Consider the following 23,411-nt stretch of genomic DNA (forward strand, 5'->3'; position numbering starts at 1 on the left):
CAAAGAGACCATTAGATTGTTTGAGTGATTTTTCTAAAGTGAAAAGTAGTGTAGGGAATGGACCCTGGTCCTACAAGGATATTAGTTCAAGGTGATGAGCCAGGTTAGGGCAAGGCCTAGATCTAATACTTTTTGAAACTAGAAGATTGGGATGCTGCTTGTATATAATCTCAGAGTCTAAGCTGAGCACAGCTTTGAGCTCCTCTAGCTCATAAATTTTCAAATTTTTGTTGTTGTTAAAACAGTAAAGCTATGTTGTTCCGCAACAAAATCTTATGTGGAACTCTACCCAATAAGTAAAACAATTTTAAAACATATTTTATAAGTTCAAGTGTACAATATTTGCTTATTATAAAGCTTATCAATAACATCACTAAGGCTGCTTGATCAAGAAAAATTGGAACTCCAAAGATACAGATGATAATCACACTCTTATGTAGCATCAACTTCCATGAAATGAGGTAAAGCCTTTGTGAAGTCCTGTAGCCCCACTGCCATGGAATGAAGTATTAGAACCAGCATTACAACACCCTTATTTTTCTGATGAGAAAATGAGGCCCAGAGGTGTTGTGTACTGCTTGGGCTTTTAACATGGAAAGTCCCAACAATAAAAATAATCTGATAACAGAATGAAAATAACTATTTCACTGAAGAAAGTATCTGGAATGGTTAAATGTATTCTCCAACAAATACAGTTCTTTTCAATTTAAATGATTGCCATATAGTTCTCCAATTAATAAAAATGGAAATGGTCAATTAACTAAGCAGCTGTTCTTTATTGTTTTGAATTATCCTCATAGCTTGTAAGCACTGAATTGTGCTGACTATGTAATTTGTATTTTATTCCATTAGTGGATATAGATTTACTGATTATCTCTAATAATTAGATTATGCATTTCAACTTATGAATCAGCATCTCGTTTTCTAGCCATCAGGGAAGCCCGATATTGTCTTTTAAATATCCATCCCATCATCTGTAATTTCAGTTGTTTTCTCATCATGAAGCTTGCCTACAAAACTCAGGAAACCACTATTGTCAAACAAGTTCCTTCATTAGTTAAACAAGACCAAGCTTCACTGACAGAAACTTTAAAAGTTCATTCTGTATTTTCCCCTACCACTTCCTCCTTACACCCTGGACATTTGATGCATGTGCCTTAGTGTAGTTATAGTTACTCTGCCCTGTTTATATGAGGACTGACAACTCCCTGACTTGTGTGTTCGGCATAGTCCTGCAGAACTTTATGTATATTTCAGGTTTTAAAAAACTAAAAAAAGGGAAAAAACAGTTCTCACAAATGATCCAAAGTCAAGTTTTTTAAAATTACATTGTGGGGCTTCCCTGGTGGCACAGTGGTTGAGAGTCCACCTGCCGATGCAGGGGACAGGGGTTCGTGCCCTGGTCCGGGAAGATCCCACATGCCGCGGAGAGGCTGGGCCCGTGAGCCATGGCCGCTGAGCCTGCGCGTCAGGAGCCTGTGCTCCGCAAAGGGAGAGGCCACAATAGTGAGAGGCCGGCGTATCGCAAAAAAAAAAAAAAAAAATTACATTGTGAAATATATCATATATACAAAAAATGTATAAAGGTATTTACAGAAAAGTAGTCATCTGTTCTTTTAAAAATTAATGGCATCATAAAATCATACTTGCTTATTGTAGACAGTTTAGAAACTATTTTAAAAGTATAAAACATAAAATAACATAATTGAAAATCACCCATAAATAAAACTACCCTTCTTTGTTTTCTCTATCTATATCTATAGCTATAGATGTATACATACATATACCAAATATGTGTATATGTATATTTAAATTTTTTGTGTCCTCCATTTTCACTCAGTAATATAACATGATTATTTTCCCATGCATTAAATGTTTTGAAAAATCTGATTTTAAAGACATCTTTATTTCTTCCCCCTTTTTTTGAATACTGGCTTTTCTTACAAGTGTTTTCTTATTATGAATAAGACTGTGATGGAGAACTTTAGGCATAAATATTTGTGCTCATCTCTGATATTTTTTCTTTGTGTTAAGGTCATATCTTTTGACATCAGATTTTGTGACTAGATTGATATTCTCCTAGTAATGCTCCTAAATCTATTCTAGTCAGTATATAAATGATTTCGACACTAACGTTCCTGGAAGAATTGTTATAGGCTCATGTCGACAACACTGGTGAATTCTGGTTCCTGCTCTTACTTGGTTGACTGAGCTTTGGTTCCTGTAAATCTTTTGGCTTCTGGAAGTTTCTTTTGGACTGAACTGTGTTCACATGATGGTAAATATGCAAATAAAACAGACTGAGATTTGATGGCTGTCCAGGATTAATGGGAAGACTTGGATCCAGCAAAGGAGAGATGAGGAAGGGCAGAAGAGGTAGGAGTGGAAGGAAAGTAGCATCAAGTTGTGGAACTTGAAATTAGAAGGAGAAAAATCAAGTAAGTCGTTGGGCAATGGTGCCAAAGGCAGCAGAAAGATCAAGATGAAATGAATCGAAGAGACATCATTAGATTTGGTCAGAAAGTGATCATCTTTTACTGTTGAGCAGTTTAAGTGGAGCAGAAATAAGGATAGAAGACGGGATGGGAGGGGGTTGTATCAAGGAAACTGAGTTAACACCACACAAAGCCTGAACCTCTTTTCTTGCCCTAAGTTCATTCTGCTGGTTAGAGTAGCATAATACATGCAATTTCATTCATTTTCTCATTCCACAGGTATTTATTTAGCACTATTATGTATGAAGAACTGTGCCAGGGCAGGGGGACATAACAGTGAATGAGACAGACATGGTTCCTGCTCTGATTAAGCTTACGTTCTAGTAGAGAGAGACAGTCACTTAACAAGGAAACAAATCATCAATGAAAAAGAAAGTGTGAGGTGGTGATAGATGGCGAGTGAAATAAGACAGAATAGAGGCAGAAATTGTTTAGAGTTGGGCGGAAAGCTAGTTTACCTATGATAGTTAAGTCCTTCTGAAAGGTGATATTTGAGATGAGGTCTGAGAAAGAGCCAGCCATAGGGGATGAGCATTTTTGGCAGAAAGAACAACACTTAGAAATCTGGGAGATGGGAATGAACTTGACTTTCTCTAGAAAAGAAAGAAAGCCCGTGTAACTGGAGCGATGTAAATGAAGAAGAGATCAGCGTGGCTCTGGGGTGATAGTTAAGAAGGTTAGAGATGCAGATGTAGGCAGGCAGCCAGATTTTATACGGCCTTACGGGATTTTGAGTTTTGTTCTAAGTGTAGTTGGAAATCAACTTTGATAGAGAAATAATCCTGAAGTCAAATGATGGTGTCCTTGCCCCATGTAGCATAAGAGCCTCATTTAAGTACTCTAAAGATCCAGAATGCTAATGTTTATGAAAATAAGATTAGCAGGTAGAGGGGACATATTTTTATTTGGTCCACTTAACTAACCTTTCCCATTTCTTCTGGTAACTGCAGCCACTTGACCTACCCCAAACTAGGCATGTCTACTAAACAGAACCTTACTCTCTCTGGCCTCAGGTATGCACACATCACCTAGGTCTAGCCAATCAGGCTCCCATTCCTCTGGCCACAGTGACTGGCCCAGACATGGGTATATGACTTAAACCAGGACTATCACAGTTTTTCCCAACAGAGTTGGATGCTGGATGGGAAAAACCATCTCCATCCTCTGGGGTCACCAACCAGGGATGATGCCAGCTTGACAATATCTGTGACCACTTCCACTCTAGATCTCTCCTACTCTCACCTCCTCTGCATAGAACCCCCCTGTGTAACTGGAAAGAATTAGGTGAACACGCAGAACAAAGCTGAAAATGGATGGGGAGAAAAAGATCTAGAGCTGGCAACTGACACACTTCCTAACTCTCAGGGATCCCAGAGGCCATCTCCTTCCTGGACTTCCTGGTTGGAGGACCTGATCAAATAAATGTCCCTTTTTTGCTCAAGGTAGTTTGAATTTGGTTTCTGTCACAATCCAAATAATTCTGACGATTGCAGTGTGTTAAAGAGGGGAAAGCAAAGACTGTTAACATTTACACACACTCTCCATGCTTTCTCTTCTTTATCGCTAGAAATAGAGGTATGTGAACAGATGGGATGTGTATCGCTTGAGACTTCAGTTTCCCCGCCAAAGACATGTACATGTAAATTCTCCAATGACCATTCACTCTTTCTCTCATGGCTTCCTCCTAATGGTGTGCTGGTAAACTGGCTTCTTTGGGGAAAAAAAAGAGCTGATTTGTAACATTTGGCAATTTCTGTTCTACAGATCCTCCCACTATGGCAGATTAAGCTACCAAAGGTATGGCAACCCACCTAGAAAAATTCCTGAATGTGAGAGTCAGTAAGAGCAGGCTTCAGCACACCATCATTTTCCTCTCTCTTTCTTCATATAATCTGCCGCTCACTCTTCCCTGTTTTGTGCAATTACCTTCCCTCTCTGCCACGTGTTACCCACAATTTCACCTAGGATTTCCTTCCGTTCTCCTTTCCTCTGAATCTCACCAGCATTATCATCCTGTCTGATGCCAACAACATAAGGTTGCTGGAAAAAACAGAGGCCTTGCTGTCATGTTTAGATTCAGTCACTTGTGACCTTGAGTAAGTTACTTAATTACACTGAGCCTTGGTTCTCTCACCTATAAAGTGATAAAAACAGTACCTCCCCATAATGGATATGAGGACTATGTAAGACAATTGTTATGAGAAATGCCAAGTGAAAGCTTTTGTCTTTCCAAGGCCTTCAGAAAGAGTGATAACACCCCATCTGTGCCCCCAGGACATCTCCCACCGCCCCCCCAGGCTAGTTCTTGCAATGGGCATTGCACTTGTCTCTCCCATCACTCAGGGAAGTCTCTGAGTGCAGGGCTTTGTCTTATTCATCTTCATACCCCCGATCCTGGCTCAGTGTCTGGGACATGGTAGATGCCCAATAAATATTAAATGAATGCTGTCTTACCCGTTTCCTATTTGATCATGAGAAGGGCTGGGAGAGAAAGAATTGAGCTGCAAAAGAAAATAGGAGGAAGAGGTTTGGGGCCCGGGCGACTGGCTGGTATGGATGTGAGCCGCCAGCGCAGCAGTTGGGCAAGGGTGGGAAGGATTGTGTGGAAAGCTGATTTGTTAGCATATGGATCGTTGAGTTCTCCCACAGGCCCAGCTCATTAGTTTACTTGGTGCACAAAGCTGAACAGAGCCCAGGGGAAAGATAATTTACTCAACAACATTCACTCTTTTTTCCTCTCTTGTTTATCTTAGTTGCTGGTGCTCATGTCATATCTTTAAGTTTCTTTCACTGAATGCCTTTTTACTTTAAATCTTTTAAGTTATTTTTTTTCCTTCCTGTCCTGGAGATATATAAACCAGAGCCAATAAAATAAGAGCTCTCTTTTTCCTTCACAGCTCTGAAAGCTTTACATAAGTGTTTCTTCACTTCTATTTTATGGCCAGGACCAGATGCAGAAGTGCTAAAATATTTTGATAAGAGCTGTCCTGGCAGTACTTCTTGCTTTTACAGCTATCCAAAGGGAGAGAATTAGCTAGGAAGCCAGCCCACAGGAGAGAGAGAAGCTATGAAATCTCTCTAACTGACCGAGATTCTCAATTAGTTTCAAAAATCAGTTGGATGATGAGAGAAAGAAAATGTTTAGGCCATAGTGCTCTCAAAATGAAAAATGGTAAATAAATTTGAAGGCCATAATAATTCCTAGTATTTATTGGGGTGGGTCCCTTCAAAGTTTATAAAATGCCTTTATATACAAACATATCCTGAGACCTCAAGTTAAATACACACTTCCCGATCCCATAGTACCTATAAGGTAAGAACTATTAGTATCCCCATGGAACAGTTGAAACTAAGGCCCAGAGAGGTTAAGTGGCTTGCCCAAGGTCACATAGCTGGTCAGTGGTGATGCTGGTATTTAACCACTATACTCTACTGACTCCCATCTGTTTTGCAGAGAAAAAGTCTGAGGTGCAGGGAAGTCAGGTGAGTTGCACAAGATCACATGGAACAGGAAGCAGGAGGGCATCATTCCTTTCTTTCCCCACTCTGCAATGGGATCATCACCTCACTCTGAGCCGTGCATTTGCCTCATATTCTTTTCCATCTTATAACTTTCCCTTCATTCTGCCCATTCTTTTGTTTCACTTCATTCCACCTCATTCTGCCTTCTTCATGTCCTTTGGGGGCTCTGTTTTCATCCCTCCTTCTGTGACTGTGTTTTCATCCCTCCACACATGTGACTGTTTCAGCTGATGTGCCTGGGTCCTTAGCATGTGCCAGGGGCCAGTCCACATGCATACAAATATTAACTCACTTTTATTCCTCACAGCAAACCTATTAAGCAGACACTGTGATTATCCTTATTTTACAGCTGAAAAAATCAAGTCACCTTACCTTCCCAAGATCACACAGCTAATAGGTGAAATAGCCAAGATTCAAGCCTGAGCAGTCTGGCTTCAAAGCCCCATCCTAAATCATTTAGCTACAGCTGCTTCTCATTTGGGCCTTGATTGTACCTATATTTGTTCTTCAGGATATGTTCATACCTAGGTTTGCCTAGACATAGACGCCCTGGATAACTTTGTTTTCTACTCCTTTCAATCTACCTGTCGTGTGAATTTAGACAGTGTGAGCTGGGAAGTGGCTTTGGAGAAAGGAATTTTGTATGGGATACAGCTGAGATGAAATTAAAATTCATGGTTTCTGAGGATTCTATTTATTCATTAGTTTGTTCATTCATCAGCCTGATGTTGCCTGCTACCTACTTGAGAAATAGCAGCAAAAACTAAACAATTAAGCTACTTAAAGGATGGTTCATAATGATAAAATAAACTGTTTGTTGAATAGTTCATGATATGTTTGCAGCTACAGGAAACATGTCATTTTCCAAAGGGAGAGAGGAATTTAGCCTGACAGAAGGGAGGATAACCAACATGGGAATAGGTAATAAAATAAGAATTCTGAATCCGATTTCCTTTGGTGACACATATTTGATTTTAATCATCTAAACCAAATGGCTGAAACCCAATTAAAGCCAGATCAGCTAAATTTTGCCGTGTGTTTGCTTATGTAAGTATCTTCCTTCATCTGCCACCAGACTAAAAGCTCCTTGCATATGAAACTGAAGGTTACTCATCTTGGCCTCCCCCAGAATGCCTGGCACAGTGTCTGGCACATAGCAGGTGCTCAATAAATGTTTATTGAATTGAATTAAAAAGAAAACATTTACTGCTTATCAATTCTACACTCACCCCAGGAGAAAAAAAAAGAATGAATGTGATGTTATGCCCTATTAAGTGCAAAAATGAAAACAAATACCATCTCAAGGTTGTTAATTTAAGAATATGGGGATTCTGAAATGAAGTCTCTCCACAATGAAGAATTGCAAGCAAAGCATTTTCTATCTCAAGGTTTACTATAACAATACCACACACTAGTCCAAAGCCTTTCTATTTTAATTCCAAATAAAAAACTCTCTAAAAAACACAAATAATCACTCATTATATTTGATCTCAATTTAAAGTTTGTCTTTTAACCTACTTATATTTGAGGTAGAAGAACATGGGAATTAGAAATAGGATTGTTAATTTTTCTGGATATGTTCAGGGTTTTTTGGTGGGGGGAGCAGTATGTAATATCCTTATCCTTTCCACTGTCAGAACCAATTGTGTGACACAGGGGTCAGGCAAATGTAAATCAAAAATTAAATATTTCTTTCTTTATTTCATTGAAGTATAGTTGATTCACAATGTTGTGCTGGTTTCTGGTGTACAGCAAAGTAATTCAGCTATACATATACATTCTTTTTCATATTCTTTTCCATTATGGTTTATTACAGGATATTGAATATAGTTACCTGTGCTATATAGTAGGCCCTTGTTGTTTATCTATTTTATAGATCGTAGTGTGTATCTGCTAATCCCAAACTCCTAATTTATCCCTCCCCCACCCCGCTTCCCCCTTTGGTAACCATAAGTTTGTTCTCTATGTCTGTGAGTCTGTTTCTGCTTTGTAAATAAGTTCATTTGTGTCATATTCTAGATTCCACATATAAGTGATATCATATGGTAGTTGTCTTTCTCTGTCTGACTTACTTCACTTAGCGTGATAATCTCTAGGTTCATCCTGTTGCTGCAAATGGCATTATTTCATTCTTTTTTATGACTGAGTCGTCAACAATAAAATCTTGATTACTCATGAGGAAGGTGTTTGGAGAAGGTGCTTAGGTCTGTTAGCAAGTGTGCTTGCTGGTACTATGACCCAGATTAAGTTTACCCACCACCCTGCTATGGCAGCCTTAGAACTGAACAGCCTCTGACCTCTGTTACAGGGGCCTGCCCCTTAAAACTTATGGCAGAGTACAGGAGACTGAGTACCTGCTCCCTACAAACATGTAGATCCCTAGGGAAGAGTGAAATGGGCTGACATAAGCATGCCCTGTTTAGTCTGCCAGATAGAAAGTCACTCCTCTTTTCCTGGAAGGGGTAAGAAAAGGGATGGAACAAAGGCTTGGAATGTTATTCTAATGGCAGTCCCTCCACACAAAAAGATGAAGAGCAGCGACTAATTGTTCCCTCCAACACATAACATATTTTACAGCAGATGTACTCTATTGCCGATAACTTGTGAACAATTTGAATTTTATCTTTCAGCAGTGATTTATTGAGTCCTATGTGCCAGGCACTATACTAAACGCTGTACAGATGTGCTGGTTAATTTGATCCTGAAAACAACCCTACAAGGGAAAGCAGTTTGGTGTTTCCTCAACAAGTTAAACTCGGAATTACCATATGACCCAGCAATTCCACTCCTGGGTATATACCCAAAAGAACTGGGAACAGGTATTTAAACAAAAATGTACACCCCAATGTTCATAGCAACACTATTCACAGTAGCCAAAAGGTGGAAACAACCCAAATGTATATAAACAGGTGGACAGTGAAACAAAATGTGGTATGTTGCAATGGAATATCACTCAGCCATAAAAAGGAATGAAATACTGATACGTGCTACAACATGGAGAAACCTTGAAAACATTATGTTAAGTGAAAGAAGCCAGGCAAACCCACAGAGACAGAAAACTGATTGGTGGTTGCCAGAGGCTAGGAGGAGGGAAGAATGGGGAGTGATTGCTTAATGGATACAGAGCTTCCTTTTGGGGTAATGAAAAATTCTTGGAAATAGATAGTGTTAATGGTTGTACAACATTGTGTACTTAATGCCACTGGACTGTACACTTTAAAATGGTTTAAATTGTAAGTTGGGTTATATGTCATTTACCACAATAAAAAAATATAATCCTAGGAGGTAGGTATCATTATCCCAACGTTACAGATAAGAGGACTGAGGCTCTAAGAGAAGTCAAGGACATTGCCATCATACAGGGGACGAATCTAAGCTTTGTGTGGTCTGAATTTTTTACAATTTAAGAAAGGGCCCTATTTAAGAAAAACAATAAAAAATTATGATTATAAAACTGCTAGGGTACTTCCAAAGATCTTGCAAAGGATCTTTGCAAGGGAGAACTCTGAAGCTTAAGCTTTATTAACTCCAAGGTAAATTCACATTTGCTCTCAGTAGGTAGAACTGAAAAATGAAAAAAATTAAAAAACTCTAACTCCATTTTCGATAAGAGCAAAAACATATAATACTTAGGAGTAAATTTAACAAAAGATGTGTCAGATTTCTGCACTGGAAACTACAAAAGAGAAATTTTAAAGGACCTAAATAAATGGATAGCTGTACCATGTTTAAGGATTGGAAGACTCAATATTGTTAAGATGTCAATTCTCCCCATATTGATCTATCAATTCAGAGCAATTCCAATCATAATCCCACCAAGGTTTTTTGTAGAAATTCTCAAACTCTCACATCTATATACAAAGAACCTAGATTGCCCAAAGAATTACGGAAAAAGAGCAAAGTTTGAGGACTTACACTGACTTCAATACTTACAGTAAAGTTACACTATCAAGACAAAGTACTATTAGGAAAGAAAAATAAATCAGTGGAACCAACTAGAGTACCCAAGAATAGACCAATTATACAGTCAAAGGCACTATGAATAGTCCAATGAGGAAAGAAAAGTGTTTTCACTGGATGATGCTGGAATAACTGGACATCTATATGGAAAAGTGAGTAGGTAGAGGTAGAATTTGTACACCCTAGGTCTGTCTGCCTCCTTCTATATCCCTTCACTACCTCTCTGCTCTCTGTTCCCACCCTTGCTCTGTCCTTGCCCTGCCTATACCCTCTCTGGCCACAGTCTTCAGAAAGGTGACTCTAAAGCTTGAGACAATGAGGTCACCGAATCAATCACAGTGCCAATTGTTTGCTAGTAAGATTAAGGGAGTAGAATCTTGACCCTGAAGGAATTTATCTGCCTTGGGTCTTGAAGGGCATGGGACCCAATTGCCTATTGTCTGAAAAGGATTAAAGAAGTCTGTCAGAATAGGAAACTAGAAAATCATAGTACATTTTCACTGTCAGTCAAATGATCAAAGCCTGCTATCAGAGGTCACCCGTAGGGAGGGAGGAATTCTAAACTTGCATTCAGAATTCTTGGGTTCTGTTCTCTCTCTGCCTCTGTATGACTTTGGGTGTGTCCTTAGTTCTTCTTTGATCCTTAGTTTCCTCACCTGAAAAATGGGGTTAGTAAATACCTCCTCTTGTTTTACCCCATGGGTTGCCATTAAGTTCAAATGAAGTAGAATATATAAGTATCCTTTGAAAACTATGAAATATTACATGACATAATTTATCACAGTTCTGTGTATACTCTTTGCAAATTGAAATGAGTAATAATATTACCTTGTCTATTTTAAATTCAAATTTTACATATCAAGTTTATTCTATAGTTATTTTTCTTGTTCCTTCTGTGTTTACAAAAGAAATCTAACATTTTAGTAATGATTCAAAATTCCTTTATAGTGCAGCTTTTGAGTCAGATAAGCTGTTTTTTTTTAATTTCATCTATTCATTTTTTTTACTCTGAGTTTTTAAAAATTCCCCTCATTAATCAATCAATTCATTTTATTTGACAAGTTCTTATTTAGTGCCTACTATGGGCAAGACACTGTTAAATACAAGAGGTAAATGGATGAAGAGACACAACCCCTGTCCACAAAAGGCTCAGTCTACTGAGGATACAGACATATCCTTAAAAAGCCAATTATGATATAATGTCATCACTGCTATAAAGGACCTGTTTATAAGTTACTGCCCTGGAGGAAGATCATCTAAGCCTGTGGGTATCAGAGCTTCACAAAGGACGTGATGTTCCGAGTTGCCACTTAAAGGAGAAAATAGACTTTACCAAGACAGTCTAGGGTAGGTGGTAAGGGCATCCTAGTTCAGGGACACATACCATGACATGAAACAGCATGTTGGAGAACTGCAAGAGAATTTAACATATGTGGAGTTTAAGGTTAGAATAGGCGTGTCCAGAGAAGAGACTGGAGGAGCTGGCAGGAGCCGGACCATGGAGGGCCTCGTAAGTCACACAAAGGAGTTTGGTCTTTATCATGTAGATGTCAGAGTCATGGAAGGTTTCTAAGCATAGAGTAATAGGATCAGCTCTGTATTTTAGAAGGGAAAGTATGGCCAGTGGAGGGTGATGTGGGGGCCTAGAGGTGGGGACAGGGGGACAGGCAGGGGTATTGTGACAAGCAGGGAGACCAGTTAAGTGGTCATTGCAATGGTCCAGACTGAACTAGACTCATAGTAGTAAGACCGGTCAGTCAGACCGGAGACTGATCTGAGACTCAGTTAAGCAGCAGAACTGATAGGAGTTAGCAATTAGTTAATTGAATGAAATGGATGAGAGAAACTCCGATCTACCCCGTATTACTGATGTGACCTTGGACACAGTGCCTGACCTTTCCAATTCTCAGTTCCCTCATTTAAAAATTGGGATTAGTAATACCTAATTCATAAGGTTGTTGGGAGCCTTAAAGGTGCTCAGTGTAAAGACGCCTATCAGAGAGCTTTGTACAAAATAGATTTTCCACAAAGACTGGTTTTCTTCCCCGCTTCCTTTTCCTCTCCTCGGCCCACACTGCAGAAGAGCTCTTCTGAATTATGGAGACTTTGCTCTTAGAGATGCTCATGCTGGACACTGAAAACATTTGGGATTTGAGGCTTTGGGGCCAGCATGTCTTCCCCTAATATACCTCTGGAATTTTCATGATAAAGCAACTTCTAGGCTGGGTGGATCATGTTTGGGGCTCATATGCCAATTCTTGTGTTCTTCTTTTATCTGAGGAAGAAATCAGCAGCTCCTGGTAAGGTTCTGGAAGTTCCCAAATGAGTTCTGACGTGTAGACCATATTCTTTGCTCCCTACCCTTCAGTTATCATTGTTCTCACCTCTATGAAACAAGCTAATAGGAGCTGGGATCCTATGGCTCTTCTAGGGGCCAACAGGGCTCTGCGTCTCTTTCCTACTCCAGCTTGGGGCCAGTGAAGGATTCTGGAATTTCCCTTCAGCCTCCATAAGATCTCCTTGCTTCCCATTTAGAGATCCAAAACTTTTCTCATTTTCCTACTGTGACAGAGGCCACCTAGGCCTTGAACATGATTTTAGGAAACACTATTCCAATCCTCCCTTTTCTCTGGTTGAGAAGAAATGGAAAAAAACCTGCAAAGCTTCCTCCTGGTGTCCTGGCTGGATGTCCAGGTGGCATTAGAGAAAGCAACACATGAAGAGAACAAGCTGCTGTGTGACACATCCCTGAGGAGGTGGAAGCAGATTTTTGAAAAAGTTGACTACAAAAGCTACTGCCTCGAGAGATGTTGATTGAAAGGCCTGCCGTCTTCAGAGGCTAAGATAATTAAGAATTTAAGAGCTTTCTTAAATTAAATGTTCCCTTTATTTCTGACTGGCGTTTCTTGGATGTTATTGTGGAAAAGGAGGGACTTGTGGGTAACTTGATATTCTTACCCATGAATAATAGTTAACTACCTCCGGCTTCCATGGTCACTAAACCGATCAGGATTTATGCTGCTCTTTTGAAAACTAGAGCAGCTCTGAAATTTTTCCTTTGTTAACCCATTTCCCTTTCCTCAGCAGATCAGCACTACAGACCATTCAGAGCCTGAGCTCCTGGGAATCCTATTAAGACACACCAGAGGGAAGTCATTAATGATCTGCCTGCAGAAAACCTAAGCTCTGCTTCTCAACCTTGGTACCCTCCCTTGTGATAGTGCCTTGTCTAATGGTGTGCAATAATGTGCCAAAACTTGGAGGGAAATTGAGTTCTCTCACAGGAACTCTGGGCGGTGGGGGGCAGTTTGCTCTCATGAATGGTGTCTCTGCAGTGGGGAAAGGCTGGGACACTGCCTCTTCCTAACAATTCCTGGGCTGCAGGAAGGGGAATCGTGATTAAACCAGGAAAATGGAAGATGGTAACAGTCCTCGCCCAGCTGCTCAGCACCCCGTCCACAGATGTAAGCAAGATAAATAAGTCAGGGTTGTTATAGGAGATGTAATTCAGGGTAGTACTAGGAGCCAAGTTATAATTATTATAATAAAAATTCACACACAGTGAACTCTTAATTATCTGATAATGAAGTTCAAGAGAGGATACCAGAATTGCAGAGCACAGATAATCCAAAAAGCTAATTTCAGATACATGTTCTTATTCATCCAACATTTATCCAGGGCAGTGAATTTAACCCTCTAATGATAACAGTTCATGTTTATGTGTGGACCTTTCATATGTATGAGTGAGTTTCAAGGATGTTTTTAGCAGTAGATACATAGTCTCAAACAAAATGTCCTCTGGCATCGCAGGATATAAAGCAGATAAAAGTGGAGCTGCTCTGGCGTAGCCAGACCAGAAGACCTCAGAGCCCTGCCCATGTGGATAATTCCTCCCCTCCCTCCCCCTTGGAGTTGTGGCTTCTGAGGGACCACTGAGGAAGCCTGGAACCCAGAAGAATGCAATTCGAAAATTGGCACCCATTAGCTCTTGACTCTCATGTGCCCTGTGAGGTAGGTATGTCAGGAATTATTATTCTTATGTTATAGATAAGAACAGGTTCAGGGAGCCTGGGTCTCACAGGTAGGAACCAGCGGAGCTGGATCTTGAGCTCAATTTCTGATGCCAAATTTAATATCCGTTTAACCCTACCTATGCCCTGACCTTTGCTCACTTCCTCAGTCTATCCTTTTGTGTTGGGACGTCATAAGAAGAAAATTCACCAAAGGAGAATTAAGGGATGAGGTATAAACAATCAGTTAAATAGAGAACCTTCCACATTTGTTGAACTGTCCTTTCCCCATTCTCGATGTGACAAATCAACCACTGGTCTGATGATGAATGAGATCATCAGTCGAGATGGAATGAGAGATGTTTTCTCTTTCACTGATCACCTTTAGTGATTGGAATTTCAATTTCTTAATAATTTCTGTCACTTCCTGGCTGTCTAAATATTTAGGCAGATCCATGCAGAGTGGATTTGTCTGTTTGATGTGTTGCATATATTTTTTGTGTTCTGATTGTCAGTCAGTGAGGAAAACACACCACAGAGAGCAGATGTGATCTTACAGTCGCCAAATGTGACTCTCACTATTCCCAGCATTCCCTGCACCTCTGAAAGGCAGAACTAATTTCCGTCTTTAGACCACAGACTCCTGGAGAACTCGACCACCTGACATTTACCTTCCATATTGATTTTCTGTGAAATCTTAGGCACATCCATGGCTTCAGTTACATTCCCAAACTCTGGTGATTCTCAATTCTATATCCTTAGCCCTAACCTACATTTCTAATTACCCACTGGACATGTGTAATTGGACGCATCCATACTTACATGTTCAAAATTAGATTAATTTCTAGCAAAAACAGTGCACCTCGAATTTCCTATCTTGGTTAATGCTGCTGCCACTTACCTCCTAACAAAGCTAGACAACTCAGTTTCCTTGAACCCACCCCCTTCCCTCACCATCCACTTTCAGCTAATCTACCAAGTCACTCAGATTCAACATTTAAAATATCTCCTGTCTTTAATTCCCCCTTCTCCTCCCAATTCCCACTGTCTTAGTTCAGTCCTTCAACCTGACTATTGTAACAGTTTAATGGGTGTTTCTCCAGTTAGCCTAACTGGTCTCCTCCAATTCTGGTTCATCATCCCCTCTGCTGCCCCTAAACTTAACCTTTCTGAGATTAACTTCCTGTAAAGGATCTACACAGTCTATCCCTGGTCTATCTAGCCAGGCTCAACTCCTGTCACACAACCCGATCTTCTCTTTTCCTTAACCCCCATAAACATCCAGTCAGAAATCCCTCCTGACATTTTTTTTTTTCTTTTGCGGTACGCGGGCCTCTCACTGCTGTGGCCTCTCGCGTTGGGGAGCACAGTCTCCGGACGCACAGGCTCAGCGGCCATGGCTCACGGGTCCAGCCGCTCCGCGGCATGTGGGATCTTCCCGGATCGGGGCACGAACCCGTGTCCCCTGCATCGGCAGGCGGACTCTCAACCACTGCGCCACCAGGGAAGCCCCCCTCCTGACATTTTTATGACATATACCTCATAGCCACCCCTGCTGTGCTGTTCCCACTACTCTTCCACGAGGATAATGCCAAGCCTCATCCTTCTTTGCCTGCACTTTTGTAATCATCCAAGATTGCAACTGATCCCACTTTTTCCAGTCTACCTTCACTGAGTTTTTTTTTTCAGTGTATCAATATATTTATTGTTACAGCTTTATCTTTTATTATTTTTATTGATGTATAGTTGATTTACAATGTTGTGATAGTTTCAGGTATACAGCAAAGTGATTCAGTTATATATATAACTGAATATATATATATATATACACACACACATATATATCTATTCTTTTTCAGATCCTTTTCCATTATGGATTGTTACAATATATTGAATATAGTTCCCTATGCCATACAGCAGGTCCTTGTTGCTTATCTATTTTATACATAGTAGTGTGTTTAAATTTTTTCTTGGTGAAGTTCTTTTTTCTTAGGTTAATCCCAAACTCCCAATTTATCCCTCCCCCGCTTCCCTCTTTGGTAACCTTAAGTTTGTTTTCTATGTTTTGGTAACCTTAAGTTTGTTTTCTATGTCTGTGAGTCTGTTTCTGTTTTGTAAATAAGTTCATTTGTATCATTTTTTTAGATTCCACATATAAGTGATATCATATGATATTTGTCTTTCTCTGTCTGACTTCACTTAGTGTGATAATCTCTAGGGCCATCCATGTTGCTGCAAATGGCATTATTTCATTCTTTTTTATGGCTAACATTCCATTGTATGTATATATACCACATCATCTTTATCCATTCATCTGTTGATAGTGTTGTTACAGCTTTATATTATAAACTTAATATCTGATATAGTGAGCCCTCTCCTACTTCTCTCCTCTCATGCTTCCCTCTTGCCATTTATTCATTATTTTCAAAATTGCTTTACTACTTATAGACCTTTATTCTATATAACATTTAATATCTTAAAATATTTTGAAAGTACTACTGAGATTATATTAGGTACATAGTTTTGGGGGAGAATTACTTCTTTATAATTTTACATTTTCCCATCCATGAACATGGCATATCTTTTCATTTATGCAAATTCACTTGTTATTTAATAGAGTTTAAATTTTTTCTTGGTGAAGTTCTTTTTTCTTAGGTTAATTCTTAGATTCCCTTATTGCTTTTTGGCTATTGTAAATAGTATCTTATATTATTTTTTCAGCTGGATCTTACTGGTATAGAAGATGCTTTGTTGTACTTCTTATTCAGTTTTGGAACCTGGTTCCTATATGCTTCATAAAATGAGTTAGGGAGTTTTTAACCTTTAAAAATTTTCTGGAACATCTTTGATGATAGTGACTATTCATTCCTTGAAAGTTTGGTAAAATTTACTTGTGTGTGTGTGTGTGTGTGTGTGTGTGTGTGTGTGTGTGTGTATGTGTGTATGTGTGTGTTTAGGTAGAGAGCTTTTGATGACTTTTAATTTATAGTATTTGATTCCAATTTTCTATTTCTTCTTTTCCTTTTTTACAGTAAAATGAATGTTTAATGCACTCAAAACTATCATCACATACCATAAAATTTTCTCTGATTAAATCTTTACATAATATTTCAGAGGTATGTTGGGAGGAAATGGGATCCTCTTTGGTGACATTACAGGTGACCATGACAATGTGTCTGGACAGAAACAAAATCAGAATCAAATATTTAAAGCTGAAAGGAATCTTTTAACAATCAAGTTAAAACAATCAGATTTTAAAGGTGATTAAACTGAGGCTAAGAAAAGTTAACTGATCACTTAGCCAACTAGGAATAGTCAAAAAATTCTGCATAAGATCCAACTTTTAAAAAACTTTATCATTTACCACAATCTAACAGTAGTATGTAGCACTATTGAGTAACTCAAATTACATTTTTTCCCATTTCTATACACATACACCCATACCACACATTTATATACACTTCAATATTTAAAACTAGGAAAGGTTCAAGAGACTACTCTGATGGTGGCAGTTACCTGAAGCATAGGGTGCTGTACAACAGGTAGTTCTGGAAAATTAGCCTAATTTAAATACTGACTGATGTCCAAGAAGGCCTTCTCATCTTAGCTACTCTGAATGTTTACCCAAAATGCATTTCAACCTTCAGCAAAAGTCACCCCATCAACTAAAAATATAAGCCATGCCTTACACAGAAACAGGACTCCAGATAATTAACTGGTTCTCCTGTACTCATAATACCAGCAAACCAAAGCCAAGCCCACTTAAAAAAGTAAAAGCTAAACAAATGTATACCTCCATCTTGAACATTTAAATCTGAACTCAATCAAATGCCCTTAAAAGTTTAACTCTTAGCCAGTCCTCAATGGAGAGTTAACTGGGAAAAATCAAAAAAGAACCAAACTCATACAATAGAGGAAAATTTTTTAAATCAAAGTAAAATTTCCCCAAAGAGCTTATCATTAGCAATAGGCTTTCATCTGTGAACTGATAAACAACCAAAAACCAATTAGTTATAATTGGTTTTTATAGTTTCCCTTTAAGTTGCCGGTATATATACATTTATGTATATATCTAAGTTGTACCAAAAACTGCTTACAAATGGCAATTCTTGTGAAGTAGATGATGATGAAGTTCCAGGTAATTCTAGCATGTTTCCTAATGTACTGGTACTGGAGTCTGGATCATCCTGAAAAGATAAATTTATTGAGTTTAATTGCTCTTCTATGGTAATGGTTGTATCTCCTAGTGAAAGGGAGGCTGGGAGAAGGGCTGCTTTTTCATTGCTGCCGTCCACTTCATTTCTTTGCTTACTTTTCTGTGTTTCAGTTTGAGGAGCTAATGGCAAGAATGGCGATTTGACTGCACCATGTCTACTGTCTGGTGTGCTGTCTTGTTCATTTCCCCTGGCCACGTCTACACCATTCTCTGATTTAGGCTCATAATTGCAGGTGGCCTTGGTCTGAGTTTCCTCAAAGATCTCCTCTATACTCTCATCCTCTGTGCCTGGCTGTTCTGGGTCCATTTCAGAATCTACATCTGCATTATCCAGACAAGTAAAATTCTCAAAGTGCAGAAAGCCATTCTTGATAGTCTCTGTTACTTTTACCTGGAGTTCAGGGGATTTATTACAAGAAGCTTCCTGTTTCATACCAAGTGCTGTTGGACCACCAGGACTCAGGGAAGTGCAAACAATTGGCGACTGAGCTCTTGAATCACATTTTTCAGGGTCTGAAAGGATTCTGATCCATCAGCAGACTCATTTAAATACTCTGCATTGATCATGGAGGCCAAATCCTGTAGTCTCCACAGTGGAATGTAACAAGATGGAGAACCTTGTCCATAAGCATTTTGGGATTTTTCACTGGCAGTCCGTAACTGCATAGTACACCTATTAAGTGGCTCAGAAAAATTGGATTCACCATTACCGAAGGGCTGTCCTTGTCTTCAGGGGCATCTAAATTCACTGGATTGGAAAAGTCTCTGTTACTTTTACCTGGAGTTCAGGGGATTTATTACAAGAAGGTTCCTGTTTCATACCAAGTGCTGTTGGACCACCAGGACTCAGGGAAGTGCAAACAATTGGCGACTGAGCTCTTGAATCACATTTTTCAGGGTCTGAAAGGATTCTGATCCATCAGCAGACTCATTTAAATACTCTGCATTGATCATGGAGGCCAAATCCTGTAGTCTCCACAGTGGAATGTAACAAGATGGAGAACCTTGTCCATAAGCATTTTGGGATTTTTCACTGGCAGTCCGTAACTGCATAGTACACCTATTAAGTGGCTCAGAAAAATTGGATTGACCATTACCGAAAGGGCTGTCCTTGTCTTCAGGGGCATCTAAATTCACTGGATTGGAAAAGGGCAGCAGACAATTTCTTCTAGGTAGTTCACAGGTCTGATCCATCCTGGGCCAGCATCAGCCGTGCCCCGCGCCCCATCCCGGGCCGGCTGCGGGGAGAGGGTGACCCTCATTACGCTGGGACGTGAGCGGAGCAATGGGGAGAGCGCAGAGCCACTGTCCACACCCGCCTCCCCCCGCGTCTCTCTTCAGGGGAGAAGGCAGCGAGTGCGACCTGCCCCAGCCTATTCCGCCGCCGCCCCCAATTTTCTATTTCTTCTTGCCTCAATAATTTTGCCTGAGGAGTCCCCTAACTGCCATTTCATCTATGTTGTCAAATTTATTAGCATATAGATCTTCATGACACTCTGATTATGTTTAAGAACCTTGATGTGTCTTTAGGTATTTTTTCCTTATTCTGTTTTATTTATTTTATCATCTCAATTTTTTTTCTCATTACTCTTGCCAGAAGTTTGTCTACCTTATAAATTTTTTCAAATAAAAGATTTCTTTCTTCATTATATATATTTATATATTATATATATTTGTTTAAATATAGCTGTTTTTATTTATTATATTTAACTTTTTGAGTTGTTAACTTAATTCATTAGTTTTTGGTCCAGGAATATTTTTAGGAGTGTGTCTTGTGTGTTAAAGTTCCTATAGCCTTGTTTACCTAAGAATATCTTTATTGAATCCTCATATTTAAATGGGATAGTTTAATTCTACGTTAGAAGTCCTTTTTTTCTCCTTGAAAAGAATATTCCATTGACTTCTGATTTCAGGGTCACAATTTAGAAATCTGATGTCAAGTGAATTCATGTTGTTTTGTAAGATATATATTCTCTTTCTACATGCTCTTAGAATTGCCTTTTGGAATTTGAAGTTATTACATTCCACTATAAATCTGAGATAATTTTTTTTCTTATCCTTTTTGCACTGTATCAGCCTTTCAGTCTCATATTTTTTATTTCAGTCTAAAATGTTTTACCCTGGGAATTTTTGGTTATTATTTATCTATACCTCCTGTATGAATTATCTATTGCTGCATGCATAATAAATTACCTCAAAACGTAGTGGCTTAAAAGAACAACAATGATTTCTTAAGGTTCTGAGTTGTCTGGGAGGTTCTATTGGTTTCACAGGGCGAACTCCTATGTCTGCTTTCAGCTGAAGGGAATCCAGGGAACTAGGCTCCTCTGGACAGCTGAGATGACTAGGCCTCTCTCATCATGGGGTCTTTCATCCTCAAGGAGGCTAGACTAGGCTTCCTCACACGGTCAGGACAGTGTACACAAGTGCTTCTTAAGTCTCTGCTTGCTTCAAGTTTACTGATGTTACATCAGTAATCAAAGTAATCAGGGTAATTCACATGATCACATGTGCCCCGAGCATATGTACTTACATCTCTACTTGCTTTATTGATATCCCATTTGTCAAAGTAAAGCCCATGATCAAGCTCAGCATCAGGGTGAGAGGGGGGCACAAGTGCTTCTTAAGTCTCTGCTTGCTTCAAGTTTACTGATGTTACATTAGTCAAAGTAATCAGGGTAATTCACATGATCACATGTGCCCCGAGCATGGGGCCTAACTCTACATTGTGAGAGTTATGGTTCATTGGGGACCTCATAGTGCTACAGTCTACCACATCTCCCTCTGTTTACTTTTTTCTTTCCTTCTGGAACTCCTGTTAAAATCCCTACTTTTTGCTTTCATTATTCTTACCTTTTCTAGTTTATTTTTCCTCACTTTATTTCTTCTTGATGCCTTGTGAGATAGTTCCTCAACCTAATCTTTTGTTCACTGGTTCAAATTTGTTTGTATCCATTCTGTTTTTTGTCTCTTTGAATTCCTTAATTAAACTTATATTTTTCCTACCTAGTATTTTTACTTGATCTTTAAAAAAATTGTTATATTCATGTTAATATACTATTTGTCCCTCTTTGATTGTATATATTATATCTATTTCAATTTTTAAAATCTGTCTATCCCATCTAGTATGAATAATTCAGTTTATTACCTTTCTTTTATTAATGGCTGCATTCCTCAGCTATCAGGGTACTTTTCTCTGCAATTTCCTTTTGCCTTCTAGGTGTCAGCTATTTGGCTGTTTATGTGCCCTTAGTGGAGAGAAGCCTCAACTCAGCCACTTACTTGTGTCATTCCTGCTGATTTAAAGGAGGATAGAGATAGCCCCCCAGGGAAGAGAATCAATAGATAGGAGTCTGGGTTTGACCATATCCCATTGCTGCCTCCTCATAAGATGATCTTGTCCACATAGTCTGAGTCTCCATACTTCTGTCCTTGGCACTGTTTCTGTTTGTTTGTTTGTTTGTTTCTTTGTTTTTATCAAGAGTTTTACTTACTTGACAGGAAGGCAGGAGGAAAGGACACCTTGGTCTAACCTTTGCTCCCATGGCCACCCATTCCCTCCTCCTCACACGAGGCTTCTAGACTCACATAACATTAATGCACCAGCCCTCTGCTGGCCTGACATTCTATTTTCCTGTCTCTCAGTAATGTTGGGGCGGGCAATGATCCATTCAGAGCACTTACTTCTCTTTTGAAATCTTGTAGAAAATTGTTCTTCACTTTGACTCGTCCTCTCAAGGGGAGTTGGCCACATGCCAACTATACCACCGTTTGGAGCCTGAAAGCCCCCCTTACAGTCTCAGCTGGGTCTGTCAAACTTACACCTTGGGTTTCCCTGGTGGCGCAGTGGTTGAGAATCTGCCTGTGGATGCAGGGGACGCGAGTTCGTGCACCAGTCCGGGAGGATCCCACATGCTGCGGAGCGGCTGGGCCCGTGAGCCATGGCCGCTGAGCCTGTGCGTCCGGAGCCTGTGCTCCACAACGGGAGAGAGAAACTTACACCTTTATGAAATCCCCTCCTTGTGAAGGTGAGTACTTAATAGTAATCTCTAGGTTTTCTGGCTCTTACAACTGTCTTCCCTCTGCTGCCTTCCAGTCTGGTAGCTTGCTTCTTGTCTGTTTTGCTATCTTAGTGGTCATCCCTATTTTTGTTGGGGGGAGTAAGGAAAATTAAAAATCACACCATCTTAGCCACCATCTTGCCTCTATTCCTCTTCTAACTTCATCTTTTCATCTCAATGACAGGGTGATTTTCTGACACACTAAACTGATGAGATTCTTTGTGGCTCAAATACATTCAAGAGCTTTATTTTCCCTATTGGACAACACCCAAAATCCCTGAGGCCCTCCACTATCTCAGGTTCCCTTCTTATGCAACCTTGTTTCTCACTTCACACAAGCCTTCTCTTTCTTGGAGAACAAATAAGGCTCCTTCCTGCCTCTGCCTCTGGCTCAGAATGTTTCCCTAACCCTGAAAACACCCACCTTCCCACCGCCAGCCTTCCCTTCTAGCTAGCCAAATCTTCATTGTTCTCCAGAGACCCATTCAAGTCTTGCCTTTTCTAAGGCTTCCCCTCCCCATCCCCTTCTCTTTCAATTGCTTATCACTGTAAACAGTTACATTTATTGAGCACTTATATTGAAATGCCAGGCACCAGGCACTACACAATGCTCTAGTTAATCCTGATGAGAACCCTATGAGATACAACAATTACTATCCCGCTTTAAGAAAACTGAAACTCAGAGTGGCTAAATATAACATGGACAAGGTAACAGTCAGTGGCAGAATTGGGATGTAAATGTACCTTGTGTCTTCAGAGACTACATTCTCAGGCATTTTGCTATGCAGGTCTTAGAGATGCAACTTAACTTATTTAGTGAACATCCTTCCAGACGTTTCTTTTTCTGTCCTTCTGTTTCGAGATATACTGATAGATGTGCTCTGTCCTCTCTCTCCCTCCCACTCTCTCTCTCTCAGACACACAAACACACACACAGATGGAAAAATGGTTTTTCATAAACTTCATATAAAATTTGCATAAATCACTCTCTTCTTAAAGTTATTAGCTATAGGGCTTCCCTGGTGGCGCGGTGGTTGAGAGTCCGCCTGCCGATGCAGGGGACGCGGGTTCGTGCCCCGGTCCGGGAGGATCCCACATGCCGCGGAGCTGCTGGGCCCGTGAGCCATGGCCGCTGAGCCTGCGCGTC

The 23,411-nt window shown here is 39.8% G+C and overlaps 1 protein-coding gene across 1 annotated transcript; it reads right to left on the reverse strand.

Annotated features, from left to right (window-relative positions):
• Positions 1-18,024: 18,024 nt before the first annotated feature.
• LOC112063839 (histone-lysine N-methyltransferase, H3 lysine-36 specific-like) lies at positions 18,025-19,413 on the reverse strand. The gene is made up of 2 exons (XM_024119652.3): positions 19,105-19,413; positions 18,025-18,718 (listed from the first exon to the last, which is right to left on the reverse strand). Exons 1-2 carry the CDS (start codon positions 19,395-19,397, stop codon positions 18,025-18,027), a joined length of 987 nt encoding a protein of 328 aa, XP_023975420.1. The 5' UTR covers positions 19,398-19,413.
• Positions 19,414-23,411: the final 3,998 nt, after the last annotated feature.

This window comes from Physeter macrocephalus, chromosome 4 (assembly GCF_002837175.3).
Source record: "Physeter macrocephalus isolate SW-GA chromosome 4, ASM283717v5, whole genome shotgun sequence".
Lineage (NCBI taxonomy): Eukaryota > Metazoa > Chordata > Mammalia > Artiodactyla > Physeteridae > Physeter > Physeter macrocephalus.

What these genes read in the sequence shown, in the direction of transcription:
- LOC112063839 (XM_024119652.3), bottom strand. Translation starts at nt 19,397, where the DNA reads ATGGATCAGACCTGTGAACTACCTAGAAGAAATTGTCTGCTGCCCTTT. An exon ending in GATGGATCAGAATCCTTTCA is followed by an intron (nt 18,719 to 19,104) that starts GACCCTGAAAAA and finishes CAGAATCCTTTC; the next exon opens with AGACCCTGAAAAATGTGATT.